The sequence below is a fragment of the Geotrypetes seraphini genome, chromosome 1, assembly GCF_902459505.1.
Source record: "Geotrypetes seraphini chromosome 1, aGeoSer1.1, whole genome shotgun sequence".
NCBI lineage: Eukaryota > Metazoa > Chordata > Amphibia > Gymnophiona > Dermophiidae > Geotrypetes > Geotrypetes seraphini.
In genome coordinates, this window is record NC_047084.1 from 324,743,057 (window position 1) to 324,756,004 (window position 12,948).

Here is a 12,948-nt window from a genome sequence, read left to right on the forward strand (position 1 = left end):
CACGATCGGAGCAAGAGGGAGCCCAAGCCCTCTTGCCCGGCCGACTCCCCGACGTCCGATACATCCCCCCCCCCCCCGGCAGGACCACTCGCACCCCCACCCCGAAGGACCGCCGACTTCCCGACAATATCGGGCCAGGAGGGAGCCCAAACCCTCCTGGCCACGGCGACCCCCTAACCCCACCCCGCACTACATTACGGGCAGGAGGGATCCCAGGCCCTCCTGCCCTCGACGCAAACCCCCCTCCCTCCAACGACCGCCCGCCCCCAAGAACCTCCGACCGCCCCCCCAGCCGACCCGCGACCCCCCTGGCCGACCCCCACGACCCCCCCACCCCCCTTCCCCGTACCTTTGGAAGTTGGCCGGACAGACGGGAGCCAAACCCGCCTGTCCGGCAGGCAGCCAACGAAGAAATGAGGCCGGATTGGCCCATCCGTCCTAAAGCTCCGCCTACTGGTGGGGCCTAAGGCGCGTGGGCCAATCAGAATAGGCCCTGGAGCCTTAGGTCCCACCTGGGGGCGCGGCCTGAGACACATGGTCGGGTTTGGCCCATGTGCCTCAGGCCGCGCCCCCAGGTGGGACCTAAGGCTCCAGGGCCTATTCTGATTGGCCCACGCGCCTTAGGCCCCACCAGTAGGCGGAGCTTTAGGACGGATGGGCCAATCCGGCCTCATTTCTTCGTTGGCTGCCTGCCGGACAGGCGGGTTTGGCTCCCGTCTGTCCGGCCAACTTCCAAAGGTACGCGGAAGGGGGGTGGGGGGGGTCGTGGGGGTCGGCCAGGGGGGTCGCGGGTCGGCTGGGGGACGGGCGGAGGTTCTTGGGGGGGGGGCGGTCGTTGGGGGGAGGGGGTTTGCGTCGAGGGCAGGAGGGCCTGGGATCCCTCCTGCCCGTAATGTAGTGCGGGGTGGGGTTAGGGGGTCGCCGTGGCCAGGAGGGTTTGGGCTCCCTCCTGGCCCGATATTGTTGGGGAGTCGGCGGTCCTTCGGGGTGAGGGTGCGAGTGGTCCTGCCGGGGGGGGGGGATGTATCGGACGTCGGGGGGGGGGGGCATCAGGCTTTCAGAATGGGGACAGACCTTCAAGGGGGACAGGACTTCAAGGGGGGACAGTGCACGGAAAGTCAGGGGGGGTGAACGGAGAGTCGGGACAGCGCACGGAAAGTCAGGGCAGTGCACGGAAGTCAGGGGGGTGAACGGAGAGTCGGGACAGCGCACGGAAAGTCAGGGCGGGCGAAAGGAGCGTCGGGCATCATGCGCGTTATATGCCTGAGCGCGGTATAGAAAAGTTTTGATACATATCATCGTGATTTCTGCGCGCTATACCCCTGTGCGCGTTTTACACAGGTGCGCGTTATATCCGCGAAAATACGGTAGTTTCAAAATCATATCCTTATCTTGAAGAAAAACAAAGGAAACTATCAGAGTAGCATGACCCAGAATTTCAATTACAGAAGATTCCAATACTTCCGAAATTCCTAACTGTGCTTGTTCTTCCTCTTCTTTCTTTTCCGTCATAGTTCGTTTAAGGAAATAAGGTTTTTGTATCGGGGGATGTATGACTCTGAAATTTTCAAAATGGAGGTCAAGAAATCTTTAAAGATCTCTCTTGGAGTCATATATTTAGGTATAGGAAAATTCAATAGCCTTAAATTCAGGCTCCTAGTTTGGTTTTCAAGATTTTCAATTTTCCGTAGATAAAAAACTTTATTTGTAACTTGTTGTTTATTAAAAGTTTTAACTTCTAGCATAGTTTGTTCAATCCCCTCTATTTTCAGATTTTGCTGTTGAATCTGAGTTTTAATTTGATTCATTTTTATTGGGAGCCCAAGTGTTAGTGATATTACATTGGTACATACCAAATGCAGGTTTTCTATTGCTGACCAAAGAGAGTCCAGGGTTACCACCGTTGGCTTGAGAAGCAGCTTGAGTTTGCTCAAATGAGACTGATCTTGTTCCAGCCGCTGAACTCCTTCGTGGCTCATGTCTCCTCCCAACTCACCACCTTGGGTGCTCCTCCCTCAGTCAGCTTCAACAAGATTGAAGGCGTTGAAGCTTCCACCTCTGGAGCTGCTAACTGCAATGTATTCTCCCTCCCTTCCACTCCCAGGGAACCCTCTTGTCGGAGATTTGTTGCCGTCGCATTTCCAGGCACTGGGGGAGGGTCAGGTCCTGCTGGGCTCAGCGAAAATTCACTGTCTAAGCTGAGCCTTTCCTGTGGCTCTGCAGCAGAGAAGCCCGTTGCCGAGGGGACTGTAAACGATGTCAATACAGTCTGAAACGGTGTAGATGTAATATACAGGGGTAGAGGGGTGATTCTCTGCCTTCCCCTTCTTTTCGGCATCGAGGAAATACAGCCGACGTAACTGGTAAGGATTTAAGACTCGCCAAAACAGGAGCTCACAAACACGCGTCCTGCTCTGTCGCCATCTTAGTTGTTTTCCCTACAACTTACTTTTTAAACCTGGTAGTCTAGCGGTGAAGTGGGGCAGGAGCAATCTTCCTATGCTCCTGTCCCATGCAGAGCCGCAAACTCACAGCTCCATTTATGTTTGCAGCTCTGCACAGGGCAGGAGAACTCATGGCAGCCATTTATGTTTGCGCCTCTGCATGGGGCAGAAGTGCAGGAAGATTGCTCCTGCCCTGCTTCACCGCTAGACCACCAGGCTTTAAAAAAGTAAGTTGTGGAGGAGTCTGGGATGCAGGAGTGGCTCAGAGTCAGTCCTAAGTAAGTTATGGAGGGGTCTAGGAGATGGGAGGGTGGCGGGGGTGGGTCAGAGTCAACCCTAAATTTATTCACAATTTTTTGGTATTCATGGGCCTGCTTTGCCCCTAACCCCTGTGAATATGGAGGGAGGAGTGTACTGTTATCTGCAACTCTTCTATTATAATCCAAAACTATCCATTTAAATGTTTTTCATCCAGTACAACATTACACAATCATAACTTTGAGTCATTCTGAAGTGAGATGCCCCTAAAATGTTAATCAAGCATAGAACCCCCCCCACTAACCTCCAGACTAGCCAACATTAAACAATACATGAAATATATTTTAATGATACTTTAATAATACTCACTTAATTCTAAAGCTGCTATTAGTCCCAGTGCGACAAGCGCTTCATTCTGCATTATTACATGTTCACTAGTTGCCATGGTAACAAAGTACTTGACACCACCACTGTGAACAATAGTCCTAATTACATCCTAAAATAAATAAATGCCATTCAGATGTATGCATAAAAAGGTACAGGAATAGAATTACATGCAGTTTCATTTCAGGTTGAAAACTGTTCTAGACATATTTGCACTTCATTTTTATCCAGTATGAATTATTAGTGAACAGTTAAATCAAGACTATGCATTAAGGCTTGGATTCTCTAAAGCAGGGGTGTCCAACCTTTTGGCTTCCCTGGGCCGCATTGGCCGAAAAAAAATTTTCTGGGGCCGCACAAACGCTGCAGCAAGACAGAGGAGGGAGCTGGCAAGATGGTAAACACCCAGGGGCAGCAGAGGAAAACACTGCATCGCCCTTGACCGGGGCCGCACAAAATACTTCATGGGGTCGCAGGTTGGACACCCCTGCTCTAAACGGTGTTGGTTGGTGCCCAAGCTCAGTGACACACACCGTTTAAATGACATTTTTCACTGATTTGCAAGGCGTCTAAAAAATCGGTACAATTCACATTAAAGGTAAGCGCTGGAAATGTACGCCTGGAAAACCCTGGCCTATATTTCTGGCATCTACCTTTGCTGGAGGCGTGATTCTCTAACCAGCGCCATTGCATGATTGACATGCGATCGGCAGCCGCTGACATTGGAGCCGGTTAGAGAATCTGGGCCTAAGTAAATAACGAAGGGCTCCTTTTACTAAGCTGCAGTAAGCACTACTGCATGCTTACTGCAGCTTAACATGCTGAGGTGTTCCGCAGTTAAGTTTTAAACTTCTGCAAGCAAACCACTTGCTAAATAAGTTTTGAGAATTTTTCTGGGAGGGGACATTTCTGGGGGGGGGGGGAGGGAGGCAGAGAGTAGGCATTACAGTGTGAATCAGTGCAGCTACATCGCTATATTACAAAAATAGGTGGTAATACGGGCATGCATGAAAATTTTAGGGAATGGCTGTGCACTAATGGCAAAAATAAAAAGGGAACCAGTTCTCCACAAAAGCAAAGCCCAAGTCCAAAGAAATGGAGAAAAAAGAACCAACGAGGGATAATATCTTCTAGTGAGTATTTATTAGTACAAAACGATACGACCTGACATGGCCCATGTTTCAGCCCAGAGGGCCTACATCTGGTGTTACTCATCCAATATCTGATGAAGTATATATATATATATATATATTGTCAAAAACATATTTTAAAAAATAGTAAACCTCTCTTTATCAAGCCACGCTGCCAAGAATTGTGAGCTAAATGCTAAGTCGCCCATAGGTTTAGAATGGGCAGCTCAGTATTTAGCTCACGCTGTTCGGCCGCACAGCTTGACAAGGGTCGGGGAAGGGAATCAAAGCATTAAAAAGATGATACCCAGAAATATCTCACTTTAATGTTATGAACAAGCACAGCTTCAGCAACCTTGTTCAGAGTTCACATGTTACCTTTCAATCATTTAGTTTCCGATCATCTTGTATTTCAAACATTGTTTACGTGTTGTTTTGTAGCAAGGAGTATTTTTCAGAGTTTGACACACAACCAAAACTGTTTCCAGATATCACTGACTTCTCATGGTATGATTTTATTTCTTGCACATCTTTTGCTTGATTTACCCCCTCTTTTATCAAGCTGTGCTAGAGGTTTTTAGTGCAGGCAGGCGAGGTAAGTGCTCTGATGCTCACAGGAATTCTATGAACATCAGAGCATTTACCACTCTGGCCTGCACTAAAATTCTCTAGCGCAGCATGATAAAATGGGCCGTTAGTTTTTTTTATTCATTTTATTATAGCATGTTCTTTTATTATCATTTGACATAAATACTTTGAAGTTTATTAAGATCAATACTTTTTTTTTTTTAATTTTATAGTCTAATATTTAAACTAACTCCATTCCTCTTTTTTACAAAGCCATGCTAATGCTGCCACGTAGCAAAAACCTCAAAGCTCTTTAAATCCCTATGGGCTTTGGGGCAGTTACCACAGTAGACTGTGCTAAATGACTTCCTAAAAGAGAGACAGTAACATTCTCCTAAGGGAGCTCAGAACAGTTTACATGAATTTATTCAGGTACTCAAGCATTTTCCCTGTCTGTCCCAGTGGGCTCACACTCTACCTAATGTACCTGGGGCAATGAGGGGATTAAGAGACTTGCCCAGGGTCACAAGGAGCAGTGTGGGTTTGAACCCACAACCTCAGGGTGTTGAGGCTTTATCTTTAACTACTGCACCACACTTTACATACAATTCTTTTGACATACACAATTCATATAATATCTTTTAATGCTTATTTGTAACAGAATGACTTATTGTTTTTGTGTTATCTTTTGGTAATTTGATGATTATTATGATCTTTTGTATATACTTATTTGTAACAACAAGATGAGATATTTCTGTGTTATCTTTTAATGTTTTGATGATTTTACTATTTATTTTTTTATATGTTTTGACTATATATATATATATATATATATATATATATATATATATATATATATATATATATATATATATACACACACACACACACACACACACACAGTATATATATAGATAGACAGATATAATTAAGAACATAAGAATTGCCGCTGCTGGGTCAGATCAATGGTCCATCATGCCCACTAGTCTGCTCACGCGGCGGCCCTAGGTCAAAGATCAGTGCCCTAACTGAGACTAGCCCTACCTGCGCATGTTCTTGTTCAGCAGGAACTTGTCTAACTTTGTCTTGAATCCCTGGAGGATGTTTTCCCCTATAACAGCCTCTGGAAGAGCGTTCCAGCTTTCTACCACTCTCTGGGTGATGAACTTCCTTACATTTGTACGGAATCTATCCCCTTTCAACTTTAGAGAGTGCCCCCTCGTTCTCCCTACCTTGGAGAGGGTGAACAACCTGTCCTTATCTACTAGGTCTATCCCCTTCAGTACCTTGAATGTTTCGATCATGTCCACTCATGTAGAACTTTCTGCCCTGCCCCCATAAAGAGAGATGGCTGCTTCTATGGGCTAGCTGAGCATTTTGTCATTTGCTTAGTCAGGAGAGAGGCCAAGCTTTGCATTGCTGCCTCTCCTGACTGCGCCACAAGGACACTCCTGAAGTGTTAAATTTGGCAATCCTGAGCCAAACATCCCAACAAGTTTTGAGGCAAAATTTGCAAAATTAGAAGAGCAGGGAGCTTTGGAAAAAAATGATCGCTAAAATCCAAGATGGCTGCCGCTAGAAATTCATGTAAAAATTGTGTTATTTGTTATATATAGCAAGTCAAAAATGCCAATTTTAGGATTTTTCAGGTGGGGGAACACAGGGGGACATGTAGAAACCTTCAAAACTGCCAAACTCAGTCACCCTCCCCCCTCCCAGGCTGGGACAGCCTTACTCACTGTGACCTCTGTTGGAAATGTGCTATAGCCTGCCTCAGCCCTCACTCAAGGTGGTGCTGGAGCTTCCAGAGAAGTAGAGGAGAGTCACAGAAAAAATCAGGAGTGGATTACTTCTGCATATGACATGCAGCCATTGGGAGATAACCCACTTGTCTACAATGTCTCACTTATTGCACTGGGAAGTCAGGTTATTAAACCTAAAATACAAATGTGTACTGTATGCTCTATACAGCTGAGCAACCTGGCCCACTTTGTTTCCAACTCAATAGAGGTCACAACGGGATTTGCTAACAGATTTAGCATGACCTAACAACTCAGTTTTTGTTAAGTGGCATTTAACACAGGCTAAATCTGTTAGCGCACCTTAGTAAAAGGACACCAAAGTTATATACATTAGACACTGCAACTGTAATTCTCTGAAGGTTGCATTTTAATATGAGCCACTGATGGATCATGAATTTTGTTATGTGTCTGGTCACAAGGCCCTTCTCAAAGCTCCAGACAATTGAGCTATAATAACTACTGGGTGGACTAGCGTATTCTTTCATATAGACCCATATATGATTTCCCCTTACATATTGTTTGAGTGCTACTTTTAAGACCATTAAACAATTTTCCCCTTGATTTTCTCGTGTTCAAATTTTGGATTATTTTCATTTGTTTGTATTACAATTACTACCACCACCCAGTGACAAGAAAACATCTATATTTGAACACAGAAGCAGGGTCTTTGAATAAAGGTTGTTCTTAATGCCCAATTTTGAGGCCCATATGCTTTTCTTTTGCTACACAGATCTCACAGTACCATTGAGTCCACCTGCTTTCTTTGGTTTGATGAAAACTGAATGCATATTCTAATTTTTAATAAGTTCATTTCATTTCAGTCAGTCAGAAACATAAAAAATATGCAACCTAGCAGCTTATTTATTAGATATTTCTATCTTAAGAAAAAAAAAGAATTATCTAAAGAGAATACTAAAGAAAAGGGTTTTACTGCACATGGATGAATATAAATTTCCTTATCTATAGCTCTAAAATGTCTAGCCTGTATATCATTATATAACGTCCCATTGTGTGGTATCATGCTGGTTTTATTCACAAATGACAGAATACATATTCCTATTCAAAAAGTCATTTGATTAACAAGATACCTTTCTTCAAAGAGTTAAGTTAGTTGATGTAGGTAACCTAGAGGTGGAAACCGAACTTAAATACAGTTGGATTAGAGCTGTTATATTCTCTCCATTGCAACAAACCTTTTAAACAAGCCATTTCATTTTTTTCCATTTTCCACTTCCATACTCAAAGTTCTACTCTTATTCTTAGGCAATTATTTGCTTCTTTTTCTGTTTCTCTATTGAGTTTGTCACCTCAATTTGCATCAAAGACTCCTACTCAATCAAGCTTTTACCACTAATCAACATTAAGAAGCCATCACAAAATTCACACATAAAAACTGAAAATAATCAGTCTCAACTCAGACTAAAAGATAACAAAATGATTATATTCTTTTGTTATAGTATTTCTTTTAAAACAAAATATTCATGCAATACAAATAACTTACCTTTGATTTACTGTGTCGTATAAGAGCAGAAAGCAGTCTGTTTGATTCCCCCATCACACCTGCATGATCTCTGGCATCACACCATTCCACCAAGCGTTCAACCAGTTTTACATTTTTCCCCAGCTGTTCAGCAGCTTCAGCTAAGTAAGAAAGGATGAAACTTAATCTTACCTGTTAATTATTCTCCCTTGAATCCTGCTAGAACAGTCCAGAAGAATGGTATTTAAGCTACCTTGTACTACTGTGTTTCCACCCAAATAAGACAGTGTCTTATTAATTTTGGACCCAAAAAACACTCTAGGTCTTATTTTCGGGGTATGTGCATTATCATTTCTCCCTTCCTCTCCTTCACCCCAATTCTTCCTCTTTCCTTTCTCTCCCCCACATCCCCGTGCAGCAGAACCCTTGTCCAGCTTCTATCCTTCCCTCCCTCCCATCCCTTGTGCAAATGAACCCTTGGCCAGTTTCTATCCTTCCCTCCCTCCCATCCCTTGTGCAGCAGTGTAGGGGTGTTTCCGTATTTGCACCTGAAGGTTAGGCCTCTCTGACATCAACAAGCCTGAACCATTGTTTGCAAGAAATCTTTCCAGCATGAACTTTGCAAGAAGAAAGAAGACCACATCTTTGCTGTTTCTGCCTGATGCATTTTGGGTATGTACCAGAATGGTATTCTACTCAAGGACATCCATCTATGTCTTCATAATTAGACTGTGTGATTCTTGGGGGAGTTAATCTCCTATCCTGTTCTTATCTGTCTAACGGCGCCTGTGTCTACCAGCCTGTATGAGACCTTACACAGAAAGGCTATTCATCTAAGTTCTGTTTCTGGATTGGTCCGAGGAAGTCATCTGACGAGATCCAAGTGAAAAGGTGCTAATTAATTGTTAGTCTGTGTTGGGATGCGAGGAAGCTCACATCTTACCACAGGTGTCCTGCACGCAACCTTTTTCTTAAATAATTAAGACCTGAACTGTTACCTCGTGTGGCTCTCTGCCTAAGAGAGAGTGAATCGGACTCTAAACAACTCTGTATTCCAGCACTACAAGGAACTGGACTGCCAATGAATTATAGCCTTACCAGTGGTTGACGAACACGTGTGCCTGTAACAAAGGATTTCTTACGTCTCCTAAAGCTAACAAGAAAGTTTGCCATTTCACCTAATTTCGCCGGAGGCCTAATCAGATGGTGAGAATACGGAACTTATTATTTTATCAGCTGGGGTTAGATAAGTCTATCTGATTGTGATATAGGACAAGGTTTGTAAAGCTACCTTGGTGATAACTGTAATCATTTGCTAATCAGGGATTATTATTATTATAAGGAATTGTTTAGTGTGTGTAACAATTAGTTTTACTTAGTTATCTAACAAGTGTATTGTAATAATTATGTACTGAGTTTCATTTATGTAATCAGATATTTTGTGAACAATATTTAGATATTGCAGCTGGCTTGTGAATTATATTTTTCTATTTTCCTAATAAAAGTATTTCTCATTAGCCTGGGTCTTGTGTCGTGTAAACAGGCAATAAAGCTGAACCTGGATCAGCGTTTATGGTTTTCCCTAGACAAAACTAACAGACACGTAACTTGTTTATGTAACTGATTAGTATACCATAAATCTTGCTACAGCAGAACCTTTGAGCACACCCCCCCGTCACACAGCTGTAGCTTTCTAAAATAACAAGAAAAGCAGTGAATGCAACCTGGGGTGCTCAATTTCTTTATTACTTCTATTAAGATTCAACACATACGTGTTTTGGCCAAATGGCTTTTGTGAAGCATTTGAATACAGGCTGGAGAGAATGCTGTGTTCAGGGTCCATCATGCTCCAAAGGGCCATGGCTATTTGCCACCCTTAGAAGAAGGAGATTTGGATATGTTCCATTCATCTGGACTGGTCTAATAGGATAATGAAGAAGGTGGCTCTGAGGTTGTGGGTTCAAATCCCTTGCTGCTCCTTGTGACCCTTGGTAATTCACTTAATCCCCTCATTGCCCTAGGAACACTAGATAGAGTTTGAGCCCGCCAGGACAGATAGGGAAATATGATAAAAGTACCTGAATGTAAACCACTTAGGATATAAGTGATATATAAATAATTAAATAAATGAAATAAATGATGTGATAAGTCCTGCAAATACTAAACAAGGCATATTAGAAAGCTCTAACATGCTATTGTTCATTGCTCCAACAAGGTCTCCATCACATGTCAAAAAGACTGCATATCTTGCTTAACATCAGAAAAGTATGTGCAGGAAATCAAAACTAAAATTCCAGTGTTTTGCTTACAGGCCTCCTCACCACACTCTATTTTTACCCATTTGGGGCACAGGTTATATTTATTTAAGTAACTGCTTACTTAAACACAGGTAAAGATAATTTGAAAACTGTCTTTATATTATTATGTTAAAGGGTGATTGTTGAAGAGATATTGCCAAACAAATCTCAGACTAAAAATTTTATACAATGCTCTTTTTTCTTACCTTGTGCATCTATTAACATCCTCAAAGTCCCCAGGAGCTTGAATTGAACAGGTGGCATTTCAGATTGAAGAAATTTCAATACTTCTTCTGCCACACCTACTGATAACATCTTTGCTTTATTTACAACTAGAAAAAAAAAACCAATCAAATTCTGTGATTTCTTATAGAATGTTTGAAAATATACGTAATCCATGCAAGGGCAGCTATTTGAGTTAATATGTTTGTGTTATAATTGAAAGGATAGACTAGCTCATGCTCTTTAAAAACAATATACAAATATAAAATGCATGTGTTTTAGTTATACTGGTGACTGAGACTATACTATAGGTGGAATGCATTTCCTGGCAGATGTTGCCTCAGCAAGAGTTTTGCATATGGACCCGTACTAGATGATTCATCAGCTGTACAAAATGTCTCTCCGTAGTTAGGATATTTTTTATACATGATGGCTGAACCAGTGGGCTTGATCTTTTTTTTATTTATATATTTATTGATTTTCAATTATAATCAAGCATTACTTGTACAGAAAGGAAATTCAGCAAGAAATAAATAAGAATTAACATTATAATAAGAAATCAAATATAAGGTTAAATTTCAACTCAAGTCCTCAAAAAGGATCCAAAATGGGTACTAGGCGAACATTGAAGAAAATTACATTTACAAAGGCAGTAAACTAGTTGGGTGAGACTAGGGCACCCTTACTTTTAACTAAGCATTCATATTTCATCTTTCTCCAAGCGTGACGTTGAGAGAAACGTTGTCAGTTGGGTTGGCTCAAAGAAAACAAATTTATGAGATCGATAATTACTTACACATTTACATGGATGTCACAAGTAAAAGGTTGCCCAAGGGCTGTGACACCAGATTTCATTAATAAGAATTCATGTCTCCTTCTCTGGGAACATCTGTATTTTATGCTTATATGATTTTTATTATTCCAGCAGTAAGAAGCAAATACAAACAGTAGTACCAGTCAGGAAATAACATTTTCAACAATATAATCAGTTCCCCTCCCATCCCCCCTCCCCTCCCCAAGAATCCATGGCCAGTCCAACAGCCGAGAGTGGGAATAAAATCTTAAAGATTCAAAAGTCTACTGCGAGCACGCGGTGTGAGGTCCTGCCAGAAGTGCTCCCACACCTGACAAAATTTGCGACCCGGGCCAAGAGTCAAGTCTCCCACCATGCTTCTCTCCAGTGTTGCGTGCACTATCATTAGGGATCTCCATTGTGCATATGACGGGGGATCACGGGAGAGCCAGTTGGTGAGGATGGCTTTTTTTCCAATCAAAAGGGCTCTGGAGATAAATGCTGACATTCCCCTGGGTTTGGGCGAGGCTATATTATAAAATCCAAATAACGCCCACAGTTGCGGAAGCCATCGCCTTCCCCAAAGCGATGTTGTATATAGGCCAAGATGTCTCCAAAACTGTTGGATTGCGGGGCAGGCCCAAAACATGTGACTCAAAGATGTGTGAGCCTGATTGCATTTCGGGCAAGAATGCGACGCAGTAATCCCCATCCGGGCTGCACGTTCCGGTGGAATGTAAAGTCTAAGAACAATTTTCAATTGCATTTCCCAGTGAGTAATATTGGGTGACACCTTCTGAATGTTCTTCAGGACCCGTTGTAACTGTTGAGCAGTCAACTGGCAATGCAAGTCCTCAGCCCACGCTGTCGCTATCCAGATTCGTACTTGGTTGGCAATCCTGGATCCCCACAATATGAAATCGTAGAGGAATCATCTGTTGGGCTGAAAGGCTGAAGAATTCCGAAAGCGCCTCCCTGCAGACTTCAGTAAGGGCAGCCACTGGGAGGGACTGAACATAGTGACGGATCTGGTAATAGGCGAAGAGATCATTAGCCTGAAGGTCAAAAGTTCGTTGCAGCTCGGCAAATGTGGCCAGGCTCCCCTCCTCCGAAAACAGGTGAAAAAGATATTGTAGACCTTGTGCTTGCCACCTAAGAAAGGTGGCATTTTGCATGCCCAGCTGGAAAGCTCCATTGCCCTGTATAGGCAAATATAAAGACACCCTAGAAGACAATTTGACTGTTTTACAGACCCATCTCCATGTCCTTCTGGCCGGCGTAAAAATGGGGTAGTGAGACACCAAAGGACACATCCTCGGATCCGCCACATGTAGAAAATAGCTCACATGGAATGGAGCCAGCAAAGATAACTCCAGTGGTGTAGCAGAAAAATCAGATGTTCCTCTAAACCAATTATTAATATGTCTCATCTGACAAGCCATAGCATATCAACGTACATTTAATAAACCATAGCCCCCCTATCCCTGGGCAGACACATCCGTAGCAAGGGCATATGTGGTCGCTTACCACCCCATAGAAAACGCTGTAGCTCTTTTGTTAAACGAATGTTA

General features: G+C 43.0%; 1 protein-coding gene across 5 annotated transcripts in view; it reads right to left on the reverse strand.

Moving 5' to 3' along the window:
- RAP1GDS1 (Rap1 GTPase-GDP dissociation stimulator 1) overlaps nucleotides 1-12,948 on the reverse strand; it is a 286,317-nt gene that overhangs the window by 122,371 nt on the left and 150,998 nt on the right. For all 5 annotated transcript variants that reach the window (XM_033957405.1, XM_033957396.1, XM_033957423.1 and 2 more), the window contains 3 exons: nucleotides 10,569-10,694; nucleotides 8,087-8,226; nucleotides 3,072-3,198 (listed from right to left, as the gene is read on the reverse strand). In XM_033957405.1, coding sequence (XP_033813296.1) covers nucleotides 3,072-3,198; nucleotides 8,087-8,226; nucleotides 10,569-10,694 — 393 coding nt within the window. The remainder of the gene's footprint in view (nucleotides 1-3,071; nucleotides 3,199-8,086; nucleotides 8,227-10,568; nucleotides 10,695-12,948) is intronic.